This window comes from Symphalangus syndactylus, chromosome 1 (assembly GCF_028878055.3).
Source record: "Symphalangus syndactylus isolate Jambi chromosome 1, NHGRI_mSymSyn1-v2.1_pri, whole genome shotgun sequence".
NCBI classification, from domain to species: Eukaryota; Metazoa; Chordata; class Mammalia; order Primates; family Hylobatidae; genus Symphalangus; species Symphalangus syndactylus.
The window spans coordinates 97,848,704-97,875,105 of record NC_072423.2 but is presented as its reverse complement, the minus strand read 5'-3'; the positions used below and the strand labels follow the sequence as shown (position 1 = coordinate 97,875,105).

Genomic DNA, 26,402 nt, shown 5'->3' with positions numbered 1-26,402 from the left:
CATCTGTGTGTCCCCAGAGCTGAGGGGCATCATCAGGAAATGGATATTAGGATCACAGATCATAAATCTACCCTTGACCCCATCCCCCAGTCCCTTCTCAACCTGGCAGGCAGAGCATCCTTTCAGCAGCCTGAGTCGGACCCAGCCTTCTCCTGCTCCCCAATTCATTCAAGCGAAAGCCAAAGGCCTTAAAAAGTCCTGCAAGGGTAGGACCAACAAACTTGCCCTTTGAGAGGAGAAGGGGGCCCCGTAAGAATACACTTACGGAGCGGAGAAAACAAAACTACTGGGGAAAGGGAGGGCCCACTGAGAACCATCCCAGTAGCCCAACCACTGCTGGTCTTCACTGGACACCATGAACCACACTGTCCAAACCTTCTTCTCTCCTGTCAACAGCAGCCAGCCCCCCAACTATGAGATGCTCAAGGAGGAGCACGACGTGGCTGTGCCGGGGGCGCCCCACAACCCTGCTCCCCCGAAGTCCACCGTGATCCACATCCGCAGTGAGACCTCCGTGCCCGACCATGTTGTCTGGTCCCTGTTCTACACCCTCTTCATGAACTCCTGCTGCCTGGGCTTCATAGCATTCGCCTACTCCATGAAGTCTAGGGACAGGAAGATGGTTGGCGACCTGACCGGTGCCCAGGCCTGTGCCTCCAACCGCCAAGTGCCTGAACATCTGGGCCCTGATTTTGGGCATCCTCATGACCATTCTGCTCATCGTCATCCCAGTGTTGATCATCCAAGCCCATCAATAGATCAGGAGGCATCATTGAGGCCAGGAGCTCTGCCCATGACCTGTAACCCATGTACTCCACCTTCCATTCCTCACCCTGCCCCTGGAGCCCAGTCCTGTATCAGCCCTTTATCCTCACACACTTTTCTGCAATGGCATTCAATGAAGTGTATATGTTTCTGGTGCTGCTGCGAAAAAAAAAAAGAAGAATACACTGGAGCACATGCGGCCATCCCAGAAAACTGGTGCCATGTCAGCCTCCCTGGGAGATGGGAGATTGTGCAGGATCTAGCTGCTTCCCAGACTTGGTCCCCTCTGCCGGCCTCCCTACTGCTCCACAGCGGGGTGCGCTGTCCAGACACCCCCCATCCCTGCTCACCGTGCCTCCCCCAATCCCATCCAAAGCCCTTCTCAGAGAGCACCCTCTTCCCTCACTCTCCTTTCTCTTTCCCACGGTTCTGATTGCCTCCATAGCAGGCCAGGCCATGTGACTATGGTTACTGCCTGTCTTCCGTCTCCCCTCAATAGAATGCAGACCCCCTTGGACAGGGACCCAAGTCACTTTCATTGACATAAATCCTCAGTGCAGAGTGGTGCCTGCCACAGAAGGCTTGACTGGGGTTAGTGGGAGAGGAAATGAATGAAAAAGACAGGGTACTCAGCAGTGCTGGCTTCCTGTGTCCCAGGTTCCTGCCATGGCAAATTCAGAGGCTGATGTATGGGCCTCATGGACCCTGAGACCACCAGCCCCAGCCTGGCCCCGGGCCCCGTGCCAGGCTCCCAGCGGCTGCCCTGCCTGGCACCTACTGTGCGGGGGCCTGGCTACCACCCCGGCCTCTCTCTTCCCACCGCTGGGAGCCCAGCACTCAGGGGTCACCACCCCGGGTCCCTAAGCTCTTAGTGTAGCCCAGGCTTCCAGTTGGAGAGAGGCTCACCTCTCAGGCCCAGAATTGTGTTCCTGGTGGCGTCTGACACCAGGACTCAGGACCTGCCAGAGGTGAGCCCTGCAGGTCAAAGGGCTGAGGGACACCCCTGGCCCCAGGAGGGACAGAGGAGCACCAGGTGCCCACGCAAGTCGCCAGAGGCGGTGCCTGCCAACACCCCGGCTACAGACGAGGACACAGAGGCCTGGAGACGTGCATGGCCTGCCTCACACCACACAGAGAGGAAGCACTGGGACAGACACAGAGCAGGGCTGCCCACTCCAGAGCTGGCCTGGTCCACTGCAAAGGGGCCACAGGCCCTCTGCGGGAGAGCCTAGCCTGGGTGTGGCTGCTGAGGAGACAGGAAAGGGGGGCAGGTGAGTCACTTTCCTCTCCTCATCCCAGTGAATCTTACTGAGCTGAGGGGCCCAGTGTTCCTCCAAATGACTGCGAAGGGGCCTCAAGAAGACAGGCACCCAGCCCTCCCATCTGCAGGGGACCCAGCCCAGTGAGGTCAGAGAGCTCCCGGGCTGGAAGGGACTCAGAGGGTGTCCACACCTTCCCAGGGGTCATCTTGCCCAGCCCTCTCTCCCTGCCAGGGGCCCATCAGGCAGGCCTGAGTGCCCTCCACACCCTTGTCAACTGCCCAGTGAGATTTCAGGGAGGTGGCCTCAGGGGTAGACACTGTATGAATGAAGGAATGTGCGGTAGGAGGTGACAGTGGTGACTCAGGGTGACTCAGCTGGAGCCTGCCAAGGGCCTGCTGAGCAGCTGTCTGCAGCCACAGTGGTCCCCATCCTGCCCACCCTGCAGCAGGGGCCAGCTTCCCTTTCCCCAGGGCCCATCTCTCCTGCTGGCTTCCTGCCCAGACATTTAGAAAATGGTGGGGAAGAGGGTGCATGGCAGGTGCCTGGGCTGAGCCTGGGAATGGAGTGAGGGAAGGCCTGTGAGCAGAAGAGAGAGGTGGGGGTGCGACCTCTCCTCCTAGGAAAACCTGGACACTCCACCATAGAGGCCCATCTCATCCAGTAAATCCTCATAATCCAGACGGGAAACCAAGGCCAGGAGGGGAGAAGACTGGCCATGGTCAAGGGGCTGATAAGGCTGAACCACGAAAATGACCCGAGTCTCTTGGTCCTAGCCAAATCATTGGTCTTCTAGTTGGTGGAGGACATGGGCATTGTGCCATGCATGCCAAGGTTCCGTCTGTGAAGCCAAGCGAGCCCCATCACGGTCTCTGCTAGAAGCGTCTCACATTGCCCATATGCCTGAGATGACCCAGGTGCTTATTTCACTTTCTACCAACCCCCTATACCATCTATCCACTATCTATCTGTCCGTGCATTCATCCATCTATCCACATCCACACATTCATCCATCGTTGATCAATCCATCCTTCCATCTGTTCATCCCTCCATCCATCCTTCCATCTGTTCATCCCTCCATCCATCCTTCCATCTGTTCATCCCTCCATCCGTCCTTCCATCCATGTATTTATCATACATCTTTTGATCCATCCATCCTTCCACCCTTCCCTCCATCCATCCATCCATCATCTGTGCATTCATTCATCACTTACCCATCTACCCATCCCTTCATCCATCCACCCACTCATCCATCTTCCCTTAGATCATCCACATATTCATTTATCCATTTATCCTTCCACATATCTGTCTGGAATTCATACCCTTCGGTTAGTGGATAATTCATCCATCAATTCCTTATTCATTAAACAAACCCTAGGAAGCCTTGACAGGGTAGCCAGTCCTGTGACTTCCCCCTGACCCTCAGCCTTCCACACCCTACTCCCTCCTCTCCGGCCATCAAGTCGTGCTCATCCCAGCAGGCCCCAGTGACTCAGACACGCATGGTCCATGACTTTCAGGAGCTCGTAGTCTCAAGGGACAGACAGGATCTGAACCCAGAAAACTCTAAACCAGGCGGAACTGCCAATGCCTCCACCCCTCTCTGTCTCCAGGATGGTGGAGTCCTTAGTCCTGTTCCTGCTGCTGCTGGTCTTTGTTCCTCACCTGCTGGGGACCGGGAGGACCCGAGCTCCCCATTCTCGCACCAGCTGGCTTGGGGAGAGGGGTCGATGCTGAGGGGAGGAGGACTGGGACGGCAGAGAATGAACAGTGCCTGCCACTTCCTGCCTGGCCTGAGCTTGGCTCCCAGTGCTTCTAGGAGTGGTCTGTGGACCTGCCCAGTGCTTTGAGATCCCCAGATAAGAGGGAATTCCAGAGGGGCAGCTCAGCCTCATAAAACTGAAATGGGTTGCGTTCTTCCTGTTGTGTTTTTATCATCATCATGACACCGTAGAGCTTTTGCATTTCAAAGTGCCTTGCCCCTGTGATGGTGTCATCCCCGCAGCAGCCATGGCCAGAGGGTCAGGGAGGGTGGCGAGAGACCCCTGGACTGCGATTTGGATGACTCTGCAAGCACCTACTGCATGACCTTGGACAGAACTTGCCTCTTAGGCCTCAGTTTCCTCAACTGCAGAAGGAGAGACAACGCCTCCTCACAGGGGCAGCACCAGGGTGAAATGAGACCCTGGATCGGAGACCCCAACACAGTGCCATGTGGATTGTGCTGAACGAAGCTGTGGTCAGCCGGGCGGGGCCAGCCAAGCACACAAGCCTTCAGGATTCCTCACCGTGCTCAGTAAAATGTCCAAGCCACTCAGCCTGGCCAACCCCCTGGCCTGGCCTCCATCCCCGCTCCACACCACCCAGAACCCCCACACACTCCTCTCCAGCTCCGACACACCAGGGCCTCTCCTGCACTCAAGTCTTGCACACGCTGTCTGTCTGCCTGGAAACCCCTCCCTGCCTCTCCTCCCAGCCAGTCCCTTCCCCTAGCTGGTATCTCATCCTTCAGGCTCTGCTTGGATGCCCCCTCTTCCAGGGAGGCTTCTGTGATGCCCAGATTGGGTGGCCCCCCTCCTCTGCATCTCCCCTGCTAAGGGGGTTGGCATTGGGCATCCTTACCATCCAGGACTGCTGTTCTGTCGGGCATCCTTACCATCCAGGACTGCTGTTCTGTCTCCACCATCAGACTGGCAGCATGGGGAGGGGGGGACCACGTCAAAGTCACTGATGTGCCCAGAGGGCCAGTGGGGCCTGGCACTGAGGGGCCGCAGGATCATCTGATGCGTGGAGAATGAGTGATGCCAGCATGACCCCGGGCTCCCTGTAGACACCTGGAAGCTACTCGTAGGAGGAGATACGAGGTTGGGTTTAGGAGCCTGGGCCCCAACAGGCATCGTTTTCTTCCCATCCCCTTGTCTTCCCTCTCCCTTGGACCCACCCCACACTGAGAGGTGGGAACCACAGAGGGAGCTGGACCAGTCAGCAGAGGCCATCCTCCCTGGGCCTCTCAGCTCTGTGCTAAAACAAGGATGGGTCAGTGAGGCCAGGGGAAGCACCAAGGTGCTCATGCCCAGCCCTCAGCTCCTATAGAATCCTGGGTTTAAGGCTCTGCTCCAGGCCCCTGTGGGGGTGAGCTGGGAGGCACTGTGGGAGACAGAAGCACAGTGGTGGGAAGGGGGGCTCCTGACGGAGGCCTTGGGGTGGACAAACTCAAGTCTCTTAAACCCCAGGAGCACCCTCACTGGCCCCTGCAAACTTGCAAACACCCTGTGAACTGGCTGTAGGGCTGCGGGCCGTGCAGCCCAGGCAGGACACAGGAAGCGGGTGGGTCGTGTTTTTGTGAATGAAACTGCAGCCCAACTTCCTCCGGGTCTCCATGCCCTGCCGGCCTCGCTTGACCACTCCGTAACCTCAGGCGAAGCGCTGGCAGAAAGGGGGAACTTCAAAACGAAAGTGTGAGTCAGACAGGAGAAGGAAACGGAGAGAGAAATTCTTGTTTCACGGAGGCCTCACATGAGACCCGACCTGGGCTGGAACTGCAGCCTGGCCCCCAGCAGCCCCGGTCCCAGCGACGTCCACCTGCAGCCTTGGCCTGCTCACCATGCCTGGCCCCCACCCCCTCCAACACCATCTGGACGGGGAGGGGCCACCCACACCCCATCTGGGGCCCTCGACAAGGGACGGCTGCAGAGGGTTCCCTGACAGTCACTTCCCATTGATCCCAGGGATGTTGAGTGAGCACCTACTGTGTGCCTGGCCTTGTGCTGTGAACAAGATAAGCAAGGCCCTGCCTTCATGGAGCTGACAGTCCACGCTGGGGGCCGTTAACATGGGGAGGAAGTTGAATAGAGTTTGGGGTTTTTCCTTGTGTTTCTATGGAGGTAAATAGCTTGCTATGACGGACTGGCAGTATGTACATGGGAGGAGGTGGCATGCAGCTGGGCTCGGAAAGACGAGATGGGACCGCCACAAAGAGCGGAGTGACGTGCATGCCAGGTGGCAGGGAGGGTGGCTGGGGGAAGCAGCTCAGGATGTTCTAGGAACTCCAGAGGTCCTTGCAGCGGAAGTACAAGGAATGAGGGAGCCAAGGATGAGAAGGAAGCGGGGCAGGTGGGGCGTTGGGGGTGGCTCGCAAAGACCCCATTGCCTTCTGAGCCCAGAGTTTGGGCAGGGCTTGTGACCAGACAGAAAGGAAGATTGCTGAACGCTGGGGGTTCCCGCCTTGCAGACGGTCGGCTTTGGGGAAGTCACAGGTCCGTCTCCCTTCGAACAGGCAGGAAAGCCCCTCCATCCTGGGTGTCTGGGGTAGGGGAGTGAGGCAGGGCTGCTCACCCAGCCACCTGCCTGGGACCCCCAAGCTTCCTCTTGACCCCCAACTCCCCTCCCAGGCAGGTTCTTCACCTCTCCTTCCTTGCTTGGAACGAATGGATTCTGCTGTCCCTTTAAAGGGACCTGAGTCAGAGAGTTAAGAATGAAACTGACTCATGGTGGAAGGGTTGGTCACCAGCTGGCCAGGCGCCAGGGCTGCGGCGGGAGAGGAAGCCAGGCGGCCGCAGCTGCCTGTGTGTGCTCTGCTGCAAAGGGCAGAAACCACAAAACCCCATTTGAAATTCCTCCGTGCAGCGCGTCTTGTGTAATGAGGTTACCCCTCATAATGGGGGCATTCAGGGCCCACATGGGCCTGGGGGCTGGGGGCCTGCCCCCCAGGGCCAGCTGATGCTGATGTCATCTTCAGTTAGGAGTATCCCCTCCCTTGATTAAGAACTTTAAAGAAAAAAATGCACCAGGAAACTAGAGTGAGAGCCAGAACGGAAGTCTTGGTTTTATTTATAGTCGATAACTTACATCCGGCCTGCTCCTCGGGAAGCACAGCAGGGAGGAGACAGAGCCCAAAGGAGCCAGCGACAAAAATGCCCAAACCCCTGAGCTAATGTGGTGGCTGAGAGCAAGCCTAAAGCTCCCTTCTGAGCTCCCCAGCAGCCAAAGCAAAGAGAGAAACAGGGTCCTGCAGCATGATGTCACAGAAAACCAGGGACCCTGGAGCCTGGGCTCCGATGAGAATCTTACATTCTGACACCTTAGATTTCTCCCTCGAAAATGGGGAGAAAAATACTGAATTGGTTGGGAGGGCCATGCAACACACCCAGCACAGTGTCTGGGTATGTTTCAGAGGCCCCACCAGTCTAGGGTCTACAAGAAGACAGCACAGGTGCCTACTCTCCATGCCTGTGCGCATGGCAGACATCACTCATGGATTGCAACACGCTTTCCTGGAGCCAGATTCAGCCTCATAGCCCCATTGCACAATGTCTCCAGGGGCTACCGCCAATGCCCCAGTCGGCTGGAGCTGAACTTGCGTGTCCTCCCAGCCTCTAACCAGCTAAGGAAAGGACCAGAAGAAGATGGGTCATCGTGATCTTCCCAGCACCTGGCTCATGCCTGCACCTGGGAGACGCTCAGTAAAAAATTGCCTAGTTAGGGAAGAGGCAGGGAAGAATGGGAGAGAGGACAAGGAAGAGGAGAGGGTAGGAGAGTTGGGAGAGGAAACTTGGAAGTTAGGCAACTTGTTGAGCTTCTCTGGGCCTCAGTTTCCTCATCTGTTAAGTGGGAGGTTTTAGTAGCTACCTCATGGAGTCATTCTGAGGATTAAATGAGGCTGGGCACATAAACCACTTGGCACACAGGACGTCCTCAACAAGTGAGGATGATGATGAGGAGGAGGAGGAGGAGGAGGTGGAGGAGGAGAGTGGAAGCTCCTGACACTGGGGGTGGGTGTATAGTGGGCCCCACCTGGCCAGTCCTCCTAACTCCCATTTCCCACCCCCTCAGGGCCTCAACAGTCTCAACAGTCAGCCAGGACCCAGCCACCGCCAGAGGCAGGCCCCAGGTGGAGCAGTGAGGGGTGGGGTGCCGGTGGGGGGTCAGGCATGCTCTTCTTCCCCTTTCACAGTCAGGGCAGCTCGATTCTGCCAGGGTCATGCCGAGTGCGCCGGCACCGGCCAGAAGTCCTCACCCAGGTGAGCGCAGAGCCACATCCATGCGCACCCACATAATGTCCATGGAGGGCATATGCTGCCCATGCACCTCCTCAAGGCACGAGCTAATGGCCTGCTCAACGCCCACTCTAAAGGCTTCTCCCAGGTGAGCAATGCCCACCGCCCTTGAAGACTGACTCCCAGAATTCCTGTTCCCAGTGCCACACAGGGTGCCTGGTGGCGCATCTGTGACCCTCCTGGCCCAGGACATGTCCACGTCTTCTGCCTCCTGGCTGAGCCCCACACCTGTCTGGACACCCTTGTCTCCCTTGTTTCTCTCCCGGTCATCAGCTCCAGCAGCAAACCACAGAGACACAAATGCTCCCCTCACCGCAACACACAGGGCCTGGGAGAGACAGAGGAGGCCCCGGGATCTGCCAGCTTTGGAGCCCTCCACGAAGCGTCCAGCCTGCCGGATGAACATGAGCAACCAGTCCTGTCCCCAAGGGGGACAGACTACAGACAAGAAAACGGATGAATAAATCAGACATCAGCAGGTGGCATTCACCCATCCAAGAGAAGAGGTTACTAGGGTCGGGGAAGTGTCAGCACCTGGTGGAGGTGGAAGGTCAGGAAGGACGCACCACGGAGACGATGACACCAGGAAAGAGACTTCCAGGCGGAGGCAACAGCGAGTGCAGAGACCCATCGGGAGAGCTGGGGTGTGTGTGACGCAGACCCTGAGGGCCACGAGCCAAGGGAAGGAGCCAGACACTGTCCTAAGTGCCAGGGGAGGTTGTTAGAGGTGTTAAGCGTGGCATGACGTGGCTGGATTTAGGGTCTGAGATGAACTTTCCTGCTCCTGAATGGACTCTGAGGAGAAGGAAGATACTACCTCCCATAACCCACCCCCGGAAGGCACTGACCTCCTTGACCATGGGGAGGATGAGAGGCCACCAATCTGTGCCTGGGTCCCCATGGCTTCCAGGGTCCCTTCACGTCTTCACCTCACGATCCTGGAAACTGGGACTTGCCCAAATCCACCGGGTGGCCCCAGCCTCCCCATCTCTGGGGCAGGGGGTGGGCAGCCTTCTCCTCCTGGTTTATAGCCACAGATGACTCCAGGCACAGTGGCCCTCAACCACCTCCAGGGACCATGAGGATGGCTGCCCTCTGTGTGTGACAGTGGCTGGGCAGAAGCCAGCTGGGCTGTCGTGGGTGGGGCCTGGAGGCCTCTGGCTGTATGGTGGTCTAGCTTTGGCACCATCTTGGGGGGCTCCGGGTAGAAGGTGCCCACCAGAGGGGACCTGGGCAGCTCAGCACAGGCTCAGTCACTCCCGAGCCATCTGTGGGTCCCACTGGTCTGTACCCTCAACCCCACCGACCTGCACTGGTCATGCCCGGCTCTCACAGGATGATGGCCCCAGCCTTGTAATGAGTCACCTGCTGCGCTCCTGCCCCTCCAGATGCTCCCCCACCCAGCAGCCACAGGGCTGTCCTTAAAACATAAGAAAGACCCTGCTTCTTACCTGCTCAGATCCCACCAAGACCCGGCCACCTCACTCCAGATAAACTCCAGACTCTTCACTGAGCCCAAAGGCAATGAGCAGAAGTGTCCAGAAAGCACATGGAGCTCAGCAGGTGGTGAGGCACCTGGACCCGAGTCACCCAGCAGCTGAACAGGCCATCCCTGAGGCCATGCACACCCTGGGCCCTGCAGGTGTGACGGCCAAGGCTTCCACGACGGGGTGTGAGTGGGAGCTAATATGGCTGGTGAAAGCACTGGGTTAAGTGGGGATGGCATCTCCCGCCCTCTGTCCAAGGTGGGGGAAGAAGTCAGCTTCAGGTGAGGGAGACTCTGGATGCCTGGCTTTGGGCTGGTTCCCCACTTACTTAGCCTCTCCCAAGCATACTTTCCTGCTTTGTAGGGATGTGGGTTTGACGGACAATAACAGGAGAATCAAGGCAAGAACTCAGAGGGGGATAGCCAAGGTAGGCGGAGCTGCCTGGTGGGTGGGACTAAACCAGGTGGGTGGGGCTGCTTGTGAGTGGGGCTAGCCCAGGTGGGTGGGGCTCCTTGGGGGTGGGGCTAGCCCAGGTGGGTGGGGCTCCTTGGGGTGGGGATAGCCTAGGTGGGTGGTGCTGCCTGGTGGGCAGGGCTTTCTTCCCTGTCAACATTTCCCTCTCTTGGTTAAGGCCAGGGCAGAGCCCACACATGGGTGTGCCCAACCTTAAGGCCTACCCTGGGTGAGTTAAGACTCCCCAGCTCACCTAGGTCCTACCTGAGGGGAACCTACACAGCCAACCTCCTCAAGGATCCTGAAGCCACCCAGGAGACAGTGGGGCTAGGGTGCCATTCATTCATTCATTTATTCATTTGCCTATTCATTTATTTACTCGCTTCACCACCCTTTCCTGGGTAATATTAAGAATAATAGTGGGCCTAGGAATATAGAACATTCTTAGGGGTTTCTTGCAGGCCAGGCACCCTAAGAAAAAGTTATGTAACCCACGTGGCCTCGCTATGAGGGGGACGACCGCTGTCCTCACTTAACAGATGAGGAGCTGAGCCATGGAGGCCTCACAGCTGGGCAGCTGGGGGTGGACTCCACAGGCTGGAGGGGAGTGGGCAGGGGCAAGGAGTTCTGCTGGCCCCAGGCCTCTTGTACACATCTTGGGAAGTACTAAAAATGGGTACGTGCTCAAGTCCCTGTCTTCATTGAGCACAGGGAGCTCTCGGCCCTTCTCTCCTCCTTCCTTTACCCTCACCACCCAATTCCACATGGGTGTACTGAGCACTTGCTAAGAGCCAAGACCAGCACTAGGTGGGGCACACAATAGGAAACCAAGGCAGCCCTCCCTGCCAAGCTCTCCAGGACACTGTCGACAATGCCAGCGGGAAGCATAGAGAGGCCAGGGAAAGACGGGCAGTCAGGAGGAAGGAGCCAGCGGAGGGGAGAGAGGGCCAGCAGCTCAGTGCACCTGGACCACGGTGGATGCCGGACTGCGACCAGAGACAGGGCTGCAGCCCAGAGCTAGCCCCAGACCCACAGGGCCTCGAGGGGCTTCACAGGCTTTGTCAGGGGTTTGGACTTTATCCCGAGGGCTGAGGACCCTGCAAGTTGCAGATACTGGGCTATATTTGGCATTTTAGAAGCCTCTCCTAGCTGTAGTGGAGGGGAATTGGAGGGAGTGGGAGAGGAGGTTCCCGTGCTCACCCAGGTGGGAGATGGTGTGGGATGGAGGGTGACCCTGATAGGACTCAGGGACAAATTTAAGGTGAGGGCCAAGGAGAGGGTTATCCAGACAGCTCCCAGGAAGATGGTGACACCAGTGAGGTGGGGAGACAGGATGGCATTTGGTTCCCACTGAGCTGGAGATGCCTGTGCAAAGCTTCTAAGATACCCAACGCAGAATCTGCAGCTCCTGCAAAGACAAGAGCTCTGCTCTGCCTCCAGGGAATCAGGGGAGGTCTCCCCAGTGCCCTACTGGGGCCTCCAGAGCCCCTATGTGAGCCTCCCCCAACCCAACCACCAGCCCATCAGCGCCACCTACCGGCTCCTCAGGGCAGGCCCTCAGCAACTTGTGGAGGGCAGATCCTGATGTGTCCCCATTTTAGAGATGAGGAAACTGAGGCCAGGAGACAAGATGACACCTGTTTGAGGTTACGTAGAGGTGGAGGTGGCCTAAGACCTCAGTTCTGCCTAGCAGATCCTCTCCAAAGAGCCCCGTCTGAGAGCAAATGGAAGGGGGTGGTGTCAGGAGATACCTTATCTTACTTTTGTCTGCTGTCAGCATTCCAACAACCCTAGATTCTTTAGGCACCGCGCAGTGCCACTCAGTCTCACCATAGCCTCACTCTGATTATCAAAGCTCATCTTTTTGGCTGATATCTGCTTCTGGGACCTCCAGTAGCCCACCTGGGTTCTGCTGGGGAGGACTGTAGAAATCTGACTCTCCCAGCTTGATTTTCTCCCTCTATCTTCAATATTCAGATTGCAGATTGCCAGCCCACCTGTTAAATCATGATGAGTTGGTGATGGTGATGGTGATGATAGTGATGATGGTGATAATGATGGCATTGATGATGGTAATCATGATAGTGATGGTGATGATGGAAAGCAAATGGTAATGAAGATGATGATGACAGTAATAGTGATGAAGGTGATAGTGATAATGAGATGATGACGGGTAATGGTGGTGATGGTAATGATGATGATGATTATATGATTATGATGGTGATGATGATGATGGTGGTGATAATGATGAGGAGGAGGATGAGGATGATAACGGTGATGAGAATGATGGTGGTGATGATGATGATGATGGTGATGGTGATGATGGTAGTGATGATGGTGGTAATGATGATGATAGCAATGATGATAGTGGTGTCAATGATGATGATGGTGATGATGGTGGGTGGTGATAATGATGATGGTGGTGATGACGATGGTGATGGTGGTGGGGGTGTTGATGGTGGTGATGATGATGGTGACGATGATAGTGATGGTGATGATGGTGGTGATGATGGTGGTGAGGATGATAATGGTGATGATGATGGTGGTGGTGATGATGGTGGTGACGATGATGGTAATAATGGTGATGGTGCTATGGTGGTAATGATGATGTTGGTGATGATGGTGGTGATAATGATGATGGTGATGATGATAGTGATAGTGATGATGGTGGTGATGATGGTGGTGATGATGATGGTGAGGATGATAATGCTGATGATGATGGTGGTGGTGATGATGATGGTGGTGATGATAATAGTGATAATGGTGATGGTGCTATGGTGGTGATGATGATGATGGTGATGATAGTGGTGATGATGGTGGTGATGATGTTGGTAATGGTGATGATGGTGGTGATAATGATGATGGTGATGATAGTGATGGTGATGATGGTGGTGACGATGGTTGTGATGATGGTGAGGATAATGGTGATGATGATGGTGGTGGTGATGATGGCGACGATGGTGGTGGTGATGATGGTGATGGTGCTATGGTGGTGATGATGATGGTAGTGATGATGATGGTGATGATAGTGGTGATGATGATGGTAATGGTGGTGATGGTGGTGATGATAATGGTGGTGATGCTGATGGTGATGATGGTAAGGATGATAATGGTGATGATGATGGTGATGATGGTGATGGTGATGATAGTGGTGATGATGATGGTAATGGTGATGATGGTAGTGATGATGATGATAGTGATGATGGTGATGGTGATGATGGTGGTGATAATGATGGTGATGACGGTGATGGTGATGAAAGTGGTGATGATGATGGTGATGATGATGGTGAGGATGATAATGCTGATGATGATGGTGGTGGTGATGATGGTGGTGATGGTGGTGATGATGATGGTGAAGATGATACTGGTGATGATGGTGGTGGTGATGATGGTGATGAATATGATACTGGTGATGATGGTGGTGGTGATGACGGTGGTGTGATGATGATGGTGGTAGTGATGATGGTGATGATGGTGGTGTGATGATGATGTTGGTGGTGATGATGGTGATGATGGTGGTGATGATGATGGTGGTGATAATGATGGTGATGATGATGATGGTAATGATGATGATGCTGGTGATGATGATGATGATGGTAATGATGGTAATGGTGATGATGGTAATGATGATGATGCTGGTGATGATGATGATGATGGTGGTGGTGATGATGATAATGGTGAGGATAACTTGTACTGAACATGCACCACATGTCAGTGGTGTTCCCACACTATTTCATTTAATCCTGATGACAACTTTATGAGTTAGGACTACTGTTATCCCCATTTTACAGAGGAGGAAACTAAAGTGTACAGTGGCTCAGTCACATAACAAGTTAGCAGTGGAAGCTAGGGGCACCCCGGCAGTTGCACGAAGACCTGCTCCTAACATTACCCTATACTGCTTTTGGCTTAGCCTACAGAGCTGTCTTTGTGACCCCTTCTCTGACACTCCTCGTCTGAGCCAAAGGGCAGCTCCTCCCATCATCCATATCAGTCTGACTGCTCTTTCGCAGTAAGACACAATGAGGAAGCCAAAGCCCTAAGGGAGGGGCACAGGGATGCCAGTTTCTCTCAGAGCACTGCCAAGGAGGGACCACAGCTCCAATGGCATGGGGCATATGACGTTCCACCTGCCAAACTCCATGCCCAACTCTCCTGCTCTGAGGAATCAGGCTTGGCCCTGACCCTTCCCCCTGTAAGAAACTGGTGAGCAGCCAGCCCAGGTTGCAGCCACCAGCATGTAGGCACTGGTCAGCACAAGGCATGTCTCCTGTCCAGTACTCAGGGCCTCGCTGGCCACAGTTGGACTCTGAAAGTTTCCTGATGTGGACTCAGATGTGTTTGAGCCTAAAAACATGCTTTTCATTGGTCCCACCCTACTTCAAACAAAACAGAAGATTGGGTTGTTCTAAAAAACCATGCACAGCTGCATCATCTATTGCCCAGGCCCCAAGGGTCAGGCTCTGCCAAAATTTCTACCTGCATGATCCCATTTAACCTTCCAGCTGCCCTGCCAGTGGCCCTCACTCCATTTTGCAGATGAGTAAACTGAGGCCCGGAACAGTCAGGCTGCTTCTTCAAGGCCATCAGCTGTTGGAGATCAGAGCCAGGATTCTGAACCAAAGCTGTGTGAAGCCAGTGGCCCTCTCCATGCCCCAATCCAGCGCAATATGGTGCGATCTTCTTGGGAAAAGTAAGAACTGATGCTGAATTAATTTTTAAAATTGTGGGAGGCAGAATTCTATGATGGTCCCCAGACCCACACCCCTGGTGTGCATGCCCTACACAGTCCCTGCCCCGATGAATATGATGAACTCCACTCTATGACAGGATTGTGTTTGATGGCGCTGTTGACTTGTTCATTTTGAGGAAGGGACACTAACCTGATGGGCCTGACCTCATCACATGAGCCTTTTACAAGTAGGGTGTTTTCTCCATCTGGTCCTCAAAGTGGAAGTCAGGAATTGGACGATGAGAACCACTGCTGATTTGGAAAATGAAGAGGACCACATGGCAAGGAATGTGGGCAGCCAAGGGAGCTGAGAGTAGTCCCAGCTGACAGCCAGCAGGAAACAGGGACATCAATCCTACAACTGCAAATGCAAGCAACTGCATTCGGCCAACAACCCAAATAAGCGTGGACGCAGACTCTTCCCCAGATCCCGCAGAAGGAGCCCAGTCTACCTGACACCCTGATTTTCACCAAGTGAGACCATGAGCAGAAGACCCACCAAGCAGTGCCTGGATGTTTGACCTGCAGCACTTTGAACTTGCAACTGGGGTTGTGGTAAGCTATTGAGTTAGTGGCGATTTGTTATGCCAATAGATAACTAATATCGGTATGCCTGCAGGTGGCCTCTGGGGAATCTTTGAAGGTCATGGCCAGTGGGGCCTTTCCTCAGGAGGTTCCTGAGGTTTGGGTTCCTCCTGGGATGGGGGCAGGGGAGCCGGTTGCCTCTCCACCCAGACCTGCTTGGGTGCTGCAGAATTAGCAGGTGCCACAGTGAGAGCATGAGCTGTGGAGAGCAGGAAGGAGGCCTTGGTTCAAATCACTGCCTTGCACCACCTCTCTGGGCCTCCTGTTCCCCAACAGTGAAGCAAGATTGATGCCAGCAAGTTGTGAGAGAGTGAACTAAGTGATGCATTAAAAAGTGCGTAGCTCAGTGCCTGGCACATAGCACGTGTTTAAGAAGCCATGGATGGTGATCAGATGCTGATCTCGACATTGTGTTATGATTATCACACACATGACAGAGGGTGTCCAGGCCAAGCCCTATAGCACTGAAACAGGTACCTGCCTCTCTGCCTTGCTGGCTGGCACCCAAGTAGGAATTCCTCCTGCAAGGAGCAACACAGAAGGCTGGCTGGAGGCCCCTGCTGCTCCTGGGGCAGAGAGGGACCCCGTCCATCCACACTGGTAGAGCCACCTACCAAAGTCCTCCAGAGCCTTGCAGAGGGGTTGAAGAAGGCATTCCTTCAACAATTGTAAAAGGTACATTTTAGAAACCAAGAGGGTCTTACTTCTGTGAGTCGGGACTGAGGATGAACTGGACACCTGGTCCTGTGCCAGCACTGTGAGAAACAAAAAGGAGCCAAATCCCTGTTCCCATGCATTCTGGGAGAGAGACTCAGAGACAATGGCTGGCAGGGGGTGGGCACAAAGGTGAGACTCAGGCGTTCTGTGATGGGCCCCAGGAATGGAGCAGAGGAGAGAGATTCTTTGCATACAGGTGGTTTACAACACAGTAAACGTCTCAATGCAAAGCATGGGGCTTTCTCAGTGCAAAGCATGGGGCTGTCCGAGACGCTGCCAGAGCTCCGAGGAGCTGGGCCAGGGAGGGCAGGGGGCTTTGCTGTGAGTGCTGCAGAGCTAGGAGAAGCTTTCCAGGCTGCGCAGGCAAGAGGAACCAGCCCCGGCAGAGGCAACAGGTGGATGCAGAGGCTGGAGCAGACACGGCAAGTCAGGGAGCTTCGGCTGCTCAGCATGAGCCACGCCCACCTCCTTGGGCCAGAAGACCCTGGACCTTGCTTCCGGACAAGAATCGTCGTATCCCAACTTTGGTCCCTTCCAAGACTTACTCAGATGATGGCTTAACTGAAATGCACTATAGACAGTGAGCCGGCAGACACATGGGGCCCAAGGGAGAGGCTGGAGGCTGGGAGCGGCACCATAAAGCTAGAAGGTGTGGTTCACAGGTCTGGGTTTAGCTTTCACAGGTGTCTGAGGCCATCGGGTGACCCGGGCGATGGGTGGGGACAGTGTGGGTTCTTATCTCAGGACATGTCACAAGCTACTCCAGGCCCTTGAGATAAGAAAGTTCAATGGCTTTGTCCAGTTGCTTTCATAATTTTTCCTCAAACACCACTTCAGTTTCAATTTTACAGCAGTACCTGCTCAGGCCCGGCACACAGGTTATGTGTGGTTGTGCCATGTTGTTCTCGTGGCAGACATAACTAATTGATTGCAGAATCCTCACTTTAATGCTCAGGCAACTGATGGATTTGGGGTGTTTGGGGTCTGAACCACTCTTCTCAATTAGATGAACTCCTCACCTTATCATAAAGTCTACGTGAAGCCCACCGGAGTCCAACCCTCCTTTCTTCTCTCTGGCTACTTTTGGCCAAGAGAGTTGGAAAATTGTAGTAACTAGCACAAAGGGAGGATGAGACAGCTGTCATCCTCTCTCTGTCTTTCTGTCTTTGTCTATCGCACACACATAGAAATGGAGGCAGAGCAAGGTTAGGTAAATGATTTATCATCTGAAGCACAGTGACGTACATGGTGCACATGGTGGTAGTTACTACAGTTTTCCAACTATCTCAGCCAAGAGGGCAGAGAGGAGGGTCAGACCCTGGTGGGCTGACCAGGTGGGTGCCAGTACCTGGCACATGAAAGTCGCTCCACCAATGTCGGAGGAACATCTATGTGACCCAGCCACCTCTTGACCAATCCTCCCCAGTACCATCTCTCAGCCAGTTCACATCTCAGCAACGTTTTTGGCCCCTCTGGTTTTCATCTCTTTTCCCAGGAAGTCGGGGAGGGTGGTGGCGTGGGGCAGCGTTCATTAAACGGTTGAAGAGCTGGGGCCTGGAGAAGTTTTCCTGGGGTCTTTAAATGACTGCTGAGATGGATTTCTAGATAAATGCAGAGTGAGCATTTGGAGGTGGGGGACTAGGCTCTCCCAGGGCTTTCAGCTCCCTCCCCCCACCCTCGCCTCCACTCCTTCCTCTGGGAATTAATTGGTATCAAGAGAGAACTTTAGGAAATGGCCATGTTTAAAAGGCCCCTGCTTAATGTTCCCTTTAATTAGAATGGGTTTCACTTGACACCGTTTTTTCTGACCCACAGGGGAGGGCAGCCCTGCCCGGTGACTGCACGGTGACCCAGGCATTCTCGCGTCTCGGTTATGCCCTGTTTGTGAGCTCACTCAGCAGAGTTCAAAAGAATGGCTTTTTCTGCAGCAGAACAACAGCCAGGGTCCAGAAAGTCACTCCCCTCAGTTCAGGCACCTCTGTGGGAACCTGGGCCCGGGACATTCCTCTGGAAGGAAGAATGTGCACGCGGGCATCGGGGAGGGGGGCCTGCTGAGGGCAGTCTCTCAGCAGGCTCAGTAGGCAGGGCATGAGCCCCAGGAGGGCCTGGCTCAAGCAGGGCCCTGGAGCTGGAGGCGCGAGCAGGGTGGGCCCGGGGCTCACCCCCAGAGCTCCCCCAGCCGGGCCAGGAGGTTGTCCCCTGAGAGAGCGATGCTAGCAAAGTGGGCCGTAGTGGCAAAGGCCAAGAGCTGGGGAAGCCCAGGGGGTACCTGATGCCACCCAGCCAGGACCAGCAAACTCCCCAGGGAAAGGTCTCTCTAGAACAGGACGTTGAGTGAGCCTGGATGAGCTCGGCTGTGCTCAGGCAACAGACACGCCCGCAGATCTCAGAACCTTCACGCCGCAAAGGCCCATCCCCACTCTCGTCACGCTGTCACAGAGGCCATCCTTGATGGTGTCCCCCCAGCATTGGCTCGAGGATCTGGGCGGCCTCCAGCCGTGGGAAGGAATGCAGAACACTCACATTCGGTTCCAGCCGCCGCAGGCTGGGCGCGATGTACAGGCATCGAGTTCCATGGTCTCGAGGAGACAGGGAAGTGGGGATTTGAACCCTCTGAACCCCGGAAGAGGCGACGGTGTGGGAAGCACAGAGCGCTGTCACTGGCCCATTCCTGAAGGGTTGGAGAAGCAGAGGGAGCTGCGTGTGCAGAGGCCTGGAAGCGGGAGAGGTTTGGGGAAGCACAGGTGTTCAGGATCCCTGGACTACGAGGGGCGAGGGATGGAGGGATGCAAAGAGGTGAGGTTGGAGAATGGGGAGGGAGCAGCCAAGAAGTTTCTGGAAGGCTATGGCGAGCAGCAATGACTTCATCAGGAGGGCTGTGGGAGCCATTGAGGGTTCTAGGCTGAGAGTGACATGGTCAGATTTGACAGGAATGGGCCTATGGGAACAGCCCTGCAGACCCCCAGCAAGACCCCCTGTGAGCAGGGGAGGCCCCATCCACTGTCCCCTGAAGCCCTGGCTCAGGCTGAGGCGCAGCTGCAGGGTCGTCTCTCTCCAGAATAAACGTTGTTGCCCCGGGCGTCTGACGGAGCAGTCAGTCAGGAGTGTGGAGGACTCCTGCTAGGCCAGACTGAGGCAGGGCCTCAGGGCAGACACAGGTTGGGGTGAACGTGTGTCCATGAGAGCAGAGGCCCACAAAGAGCTGCTCACTGCAGAGCCTCGTGGGGAAACCAAAAGAGAAAAGACGACAGCCCTGGCCCCAACTCCAACACAGGCCTTCCGTCATCCCGCTCCAGCGATGCACACCACGGTCACTTCCTCAGGTCCAGGGTGGACACGGGCATCTGTGGAGACTGCTGAGGCAGTGACTGGACCCCAGTGGGAGAAAGCTTGTTCCCTGCAGCGCAGGGTCATCATTCTTAGCCATTCATTCATTCACTGATTCACCCAACAAGTGTCCATTCAGCACCGCCGTGGGAGCCACCACTGACCCCAAATGACATAGTCCCTGGCCTCGTGGAGCTTATTCTAGTGGGAGAGGCAGACTCTGAACAGGTGGGGAAGCCAATCAACAATGACAAAGTGTGTCAGTGAGGGGAATGGCCAGCGAGCGGCAGGAACAGAGCCCCTCACCTGCCCAGGAAAAGCGGTACAGAGGCTCTCCGGGGAAACCCTGAGATTGAGAAGGAGCCCGCAGTGTGGGATGGAGGCAAAGCCACTCCCAGCAGGATGAACAGCACGTACAAAGGCCCTGGGGCCGGCAGGACTTGAGTCATTGGAGGCACTGGGAGGGATGCATCAAGGCTGGTGTGTGAGAGCCAGGGCAGGTGTGTCCACAGAGGCCCCGTGGCGGCTCGATTTCAGGACTTCAAAAGGTGTCATGTACAGAAGGGGCAACAGCAGGTGAGGATGGAGGCAGGGAAACACCCAGGCCTCCAGGGCAACCTCATTAGGCTCAGCATGAGCCGTGCCCACCTCCTTGGGGAAGGAGCCCCTGAGCCTTGCTTCCAGACAGGATTCATGTCCCAGCGCTCGTCCCTCCCAAGACTCACTCAGGTGCTGGCCTAACTGAAATGCCATCATCTGAGTAAGTCAGGTGGAAGGATTTGACAGACCCCACAGAGGGAAGATCCACCCCCGGTCTTGGGTGATGAACTGGGGCCGTGTGTGTGGGTGCAGGAGAGGAGGGTGGGGAGGTCCTGGCCTGAGCACCTGGGTAGACAATGACCATTTGCTGAGGGGGGAAGCAAGGACAGGAATGAGGGGCAGTGAAGCTGAAACCAAGAGCCCATGGGGGGAATGACAAGTGTGTGGTGCCCACAAGCCACCCACGTGAGGATGCAGGTAGAGGTCGGCTGTCCGGAGCTCAGGAGACTGGGCTTACTGGAGATTTGGAAGGAACCCTTTCAAGAAGCTCCCCACCATGGAAAGACAAATTATCCATCTTTATATGTATTAATTAGAGGAATAAAGCCACAAAAGCTCAAGGGGTACTTAGCTCCATGGGAAGGGTGGAAACCATCATTATCCCAATTTTCCAGATGGGGAAACTGAGGCACAGAGAAGCTCAGCAAGGTCCCCAAGGCCACCTAAGTAGCCAGTGGCAGACGTGAGATTTAATCCAGGCTGTCTGCCCCCGCAGCCCATGTTGTCACATCAGATGACTTGCCTGGGGTCACGCAGTCTTGGCTGAGCACAAAGCTGGCTCTCCTGACTCCAGTTCCAGTGCTCTTTGCTCGCCCTTGCCTCAGCAGATAGTTGGAATTCCAGAGCCTGTAGCCACCAGAGAAGTTATCAGCGCATAGCTGAAATTACACCTCGCGAATTTGGATCTAATTCTTCCCCGGCTATGGTTTTCACTCAGCATTCCTGGGCGTAAGACATCTCAGCTTGGCCCCAGGGGCTTATCAATGGAATTACCAGGTACCAGGAATGTGGGATCCAGGAGCCTTATCCCAGAGGATGAGTGGTAAAGTATCCTGTGCCGCCATGTTGAAACTAAGGCAACCACCACCACCCCAGTCTCCTGCGGGGTGGCAGACCAGGCTCAGTCTTGGGTCAGACAAACGGGTGTCATTGCTTTGGGACAAGCCAGGGAGCCAGGGGACGAGCCAGGGAGCTTCTGTGTCCCCCACGCATCCCACTGTTTCTGAGCACGGTCACCAGGCTTGAAGCCTATGGCAGCCCCGTGAATGGGCCTCCATCCCGATGTTACAGACTAGGAAGCGGAGACTGGAGGAGAACAAGCCACCTGCCTGGGCCCCCCACCCAAGGAATGGCAGAACCAGGACACAAACCCCAGGGGCTGGACTTAACGTCATTTCTTCCACAAATACATCTTGCATCAGGCTTACTCAGAGCCGGGTTCCAAGAGAGGGGCTGGAAACAGACAAACACGAGTTCATGCCTGCCCTCAAGCATCTCACAGTGGGAGGGAGGGGGAACACCGCGGGAAACACCATTCACTATGGACATGGTTGTGCCTTCGAAAGGAAGGAGAGTCCAGCACACGCTATGACGTTAAGCTGAGAGGAATAAGTCAGTCCCAGCAGGACGGGTACTGCAGGATCCCACTAACACGAGGTCCCTGGAGTGGTCAGATTCATGGAGACAGAAGGCAGAATGGTGGGTGCCAGGGGCTAAGGAAGGAGGAAGAAGGAGTTAGTGTTTAATGAGTAGAGTTCTAGTTTGGAAGATGAGAAAGTTCTAGAGATGAATGATAATGATGATTGTACAAGCATCCTGATAGTTGAATGTACTTTAATGCCACAGAACCATACACTAATAAATGATGAAAATGGTGAATATTGTATTATGCATATTTTACCATGATTACATTTGTTTTTGAGATGGAGCCTCACTCTGTCACCCAGGTTGGAGTGCAGTGGCAGGATCTCAGCTTACTGCAGCCTCTGCCTCCCAGGTTCAAGTGATTCTCCTGCCTCAGCCTCCCAAGTAGCTGGGATTACAGGTGCATGTCACCACACCCAGGCAATTTGTGTATTTTTAGTAGAGGCAGGATTTCACCATGTTGGCCAGGCTGGTCTCAAACTCCTGACCTCAAGTGATCAGCCCACCTCGCCCTCCCAAAGCGCTGGGATTACAGGTGTGAGCCACCACACCCGGCAACATTTTTAATTGAAAAAAAAAAAAAGAAAAGAAACTGTTCACTTCATTCACTGGTTCTACAGCAGTGATCAAAAGCCCACTGTGCTCCCTTAAGCACTGTGCTGAGCCCTGGGCTGGGTGAGTACATGAGGTTGTGTGTGTGTGACTGAGTGTGTGTGTGGGCATGCATGTGTGAGCATATGTGTGAGAGAGTGTGCACATCAGGGCATGAGAGGCATGTAAAAAAGTGTCCTGCTGGTGGGGTGTTGACGCCCAGGCAGGAAAGCCAGGGCCCACACAGGCAAACGTGGCTGCAACAGAAATAACTGCAGCATAATCATGTGGCCTTCAGGAAGCCAGGCCCAGTGCAGGGCACCTGATGGACACACCATTTAGTTCTCAGCACAGCTCTTTCAGGGAGCTATTATTAATACTATCTTGTCTGACAGAGGAGGAAACTGAGGCTCCCAGGGGGTCACCTGATCCAGGCTACTCAACTACTAAGACAAAGAGCAGGATTACCACCTCATACATTGGTGATCTGTTGCTCATCCCAAATGACCCCAAACTCCTCAACTGAAAGCCATACACATTAATTACCTCTTGCAGTTCCTGTGGGCCAGGGATCTGGGAGTGGCTTAGCTGGGTGATTCTGGCTCAGGGTCTCTCAGGAGGTCACAGTCTCAACTCTCGGCCAGGGCTGCAGTTTTATCTGAAGGCTCAACTGGGGCTAAGGGATCCACTTCCAAGATGGCACACTCATACAGCTGTGGGTGGGAGACCTCAGTTCCTTGTTATGTGGACCTTTCTAGTGGGCTGCTTGAGGGTCCTCACAACATGATGGACATCATAATTGAAAAAAGAAAGACAGAAGCCACAGGCCTTGTATGATACGGCCTAGAGAGTCATACTCCATCCTTTCCACAATATTCTGTTGGTTACAAGCTCAGTCTTATTCAAGATGGGAGGAAGCTACACAAGGATGTGAATAGCAAGAGGTAAGGATCAGTAGATGTCATTTCGAGTCAGCTACCACACCTAGTGTCATCCAAATCTCCTGCCAGGAGTCTGTGTTCTGCTACAAGACCAGAGGTCACTCACACAGAGTTGTTGGCATCAAAAGCCTCCAGAGACTGGGATTTGGATGCTCTGGAAGAGAGGGACAGGCCAGGTGGGAGTGCTGTACTGAAAGGAGACAGAAGGGGTACCCAGTCTGAGCCTGGGTCTCAACTGGGAAGCTCACATTAAGCCATAATCACATTTTGGAAACATTATGGGTGTGCAGGCATGGGAGGCATCCTTCTCAGACACATGCCAGCTCAGAAACACACTGGGGACCTGGGGGTGGGTGACTAGGTGAATGGCAGCGCTTCTGGCTGTGGCAGCAAGAGCTGGATGTTGGTGTCAGATAGACTTGAAATGTGTCCACTGGGTGTGACATTGAGTAAGTTTCCCACATCCACTCTGACCCTCGGTCTCCTCCTCTGAAATGGGATATTTGTTTCTCCCATACAAGAGAGGGAATAAAGCCACATGTATCAAGGAGCCTGGAACACACCAGAGCCTTGGGTTCAGCCTCTGAAGCCGAGCAAGAAGCAGAAACAGCCACGGCTCAGACCAGGCTATGCTCTGCCACACTGTGACTATGGCAAGCAGTTGGCGTGGTCAGACACACTGCACCAGTGAAACATGACTGTCCTTGTCCCAGTTCAGCCAGAAGGACTCTTTCACTCCCACAGATGCAGATTAGTCAGACTGACTAGTCGCTCCCTCCTGGGTGTGCCTGGGTGAAAGGGCCAACACCGCTTGTGGTTACTGGAATGCCCCATTAATGAGAAATGATCCGAACAAATATTTCACACCTCTTTTTTCACATTCCAATGGGAAAATAACAGGGAGCACGGCGTGTTCCCCTCAAGGATAGCTGACAAAGGAAAAGGCCCTTCCTTTATCTCCACTGGGAGTTTTGTTTTCCTTTTATCTAAAAGGGGTTATCAATGCTGCTCAAATAAAGAAGAAATGTGTGATTGAAAATGGGTGGAGGATATGCTATTTAGAAAAAAGAAAGCTTGAACAAACGAAAAATTGTATAAAGAGATTGTTTTTCATCAATTTGGCATTCCTTAATTACAGGCAAAATAAACCTCTTGCCCTCAGTACAATCAGACATAATGCAGTCTCTGCAACTGATCATTAATTATATCAGTAACACATATTATTTATTGCATGCATTTCATTGTTACAATGACTCAGCGAAGAGGTGCTGGTATTACAGTTTACAGTCTAGGAGACATAGAAAAGCCAGTTAACTCATCCAAGCTCATGCAGCTAATAAACCGCAGACCCATGATTCAAGTCTGGCAGAGGTCTGACTCCAAAGCTCATGCTTCCCCACCCAAACACCATTCCATCTCCAAGGAAAGGAAGAACAGGTGTCTCTGGTTGAACAGTTGCAAAGCCAGGACTGAAAAGACTTATTTTTAAACAACTTGACTTTTGTCACTTCACCCAGAATTAATACCAGCCTTACTTTGTGTCCCTTCTGTAACTTGAGGTCTGATCCTAGGAATTTGGGATAGTGATGGACGTGCAGGTAAATCAGTGGGTGGGTAGAGGTGCAACAAAACGGGCTCTTGAAGATTAAGTGGATAGATAGACAAGCAATGGATGATGCTGGGCAGGTGAACAGATAGACTGGCAGTGAGACGAAGGATGGATGCTGCATGCATGGGTGCTTGGTGGGTAAGGTGATGGTAGATGAATGAGTGTGGATGGATTGATGATGGATGCTGCATGCATGGGTGTTGGGTAGGTAAAGTGATGAACGGACGGATGAGTGTGGATGGATTGATGGTGGATGCTGCATGCATGGGTGGCTGGTGGGTAAGGCGATGGATGGATGGGTGAATGTGGATAGATTAAAGGTGGATGCTGCATGCATGGGTGGCTGGTGGGTAAGTGATGGATGGATGGGTGTGTGTGGATGGATTAATGGTGGATATTGCATGCATGGGTGGCTGGTGGGTAAGATGAATGGATGGATAAGTGAGTGTGGATAGATTGATGGTGGAAGCTGTGTGCATGGGTAGCTGGTGGGTAACATGATGGCATGGATGGGTCAGTGTGGATGGATCGATGGTGGATGTTGCATGCATAGGTGGCTAGTGGACAACATGATGGCATGGACGGGTGCGTGTGGATGGATTGATGGTGGATGCTGTGTGCATGGGTGGCTGGTGAGTAAGGTGATGGGTGGATAAGTGAGTGTGGATAGATTGATGGTGGATGTTGCATGCATGGATGGCTGGTGGGTAAAATGATGGCATGGATAGGTGAATGTGGATGGATTAATGGTGGATGCTGCATGCATGGGTGGCTGGTGGGTAACGTGATGGATGGATGTGTGTGTGTGGATGGATTGATGGTGGATGCTGCATGCGTGGGTGGCTGATGGATGGATAAGTGAGTGTAGATAGATTGATGGTGGATGTTGCATGCATGGGTAGCTGGTGGGTAAGGTGATGGATGGATAAGTGAGAGTGGATAGATTGATGGTGGATGCTGCGTGCATGGGTGGCTGGTGGGTAAGGTGATGATAGATGAGTGGGTGTGGATGGATTGACGGTAGATGTTGGCTAGAAGGACTGATCAATGGATTTGTAGGGGTCAAGGTGGGCGGTGGAATAAATGAGTGGGTAGGGCCAGTCCATCCTCAGGACACAAGAATCAAGTGCCTGACTGTGGGCCTGATTCCCCATTCCTCTGCAATTATCCCATGGGGTCGGGGAGATTGGCGAGTGCAGTACTTGGTCAGATATGTACCTGAGAGGACAGGCGTTTCCTGAGTACTTGCTGCCTGGAAGTCTGGAATCTGAGAGGTGGCAGGGCTATAGAGACCACACTAGTTTTTTGGCAGGACCCCAGAGTGGGAGAGCCTGGCTGGCAATCACAGGTAACACCAGAGCCGTCCACTCGGACCCTCACTTGGGCTCTGGTGGCTGAAGCCTGCCCCACACTCCAGCCTGAGCTGAACTACCCCTAGACCTGGCTGACTTAACCTCTCCAAGCCTTAGATTTCTAAGTGAAGATCATAATATTAATTTAGGAAGATCATTTTAAGGATTCAGTAACATGATGTTTGCAAAATGCATGGCACAGAGTAGGTGCCCCGCAGGTGTGTCCCCAGGGCCCGGGACTCCAGACTCACCTGTGGGTGCCTGAGGCCCCACCCTCCCCCACA

The 26,402-nt window shown here is 54.1% G+C and overlaps 1 protein-coding gene and 1 pseudogene across 1 annotated transcript; one reads left to right on the top strand and one right to left on the bottom strand.

The window, feature by feature from the left end:
- The first annotated feature begins 302 nt into the window (after nt 1-302).
- On the top strand, nt 303-824 carry LOC129478899 (interferon-induced transmembrane protein 3-like; annotated as a pseudogene).
- A 6,894-nt stretch (nt 825-7,718) lies between these two features.
- Nucleotides 7,719-8,747, bottom strand: MYEOV (myeloma overexpressed). The gene is given in 2 exon segments (XM_055271156.2): nt 7,719-8,518; nt 8,615-8,747. Coding segments are annotated over 2 exon segments (897 nt in total). The 5' UTR covers nt 8,712-8,747.
- Between the last annotated feature and the right edge of the window lie 17,655 nt (nt 8,748-26,402).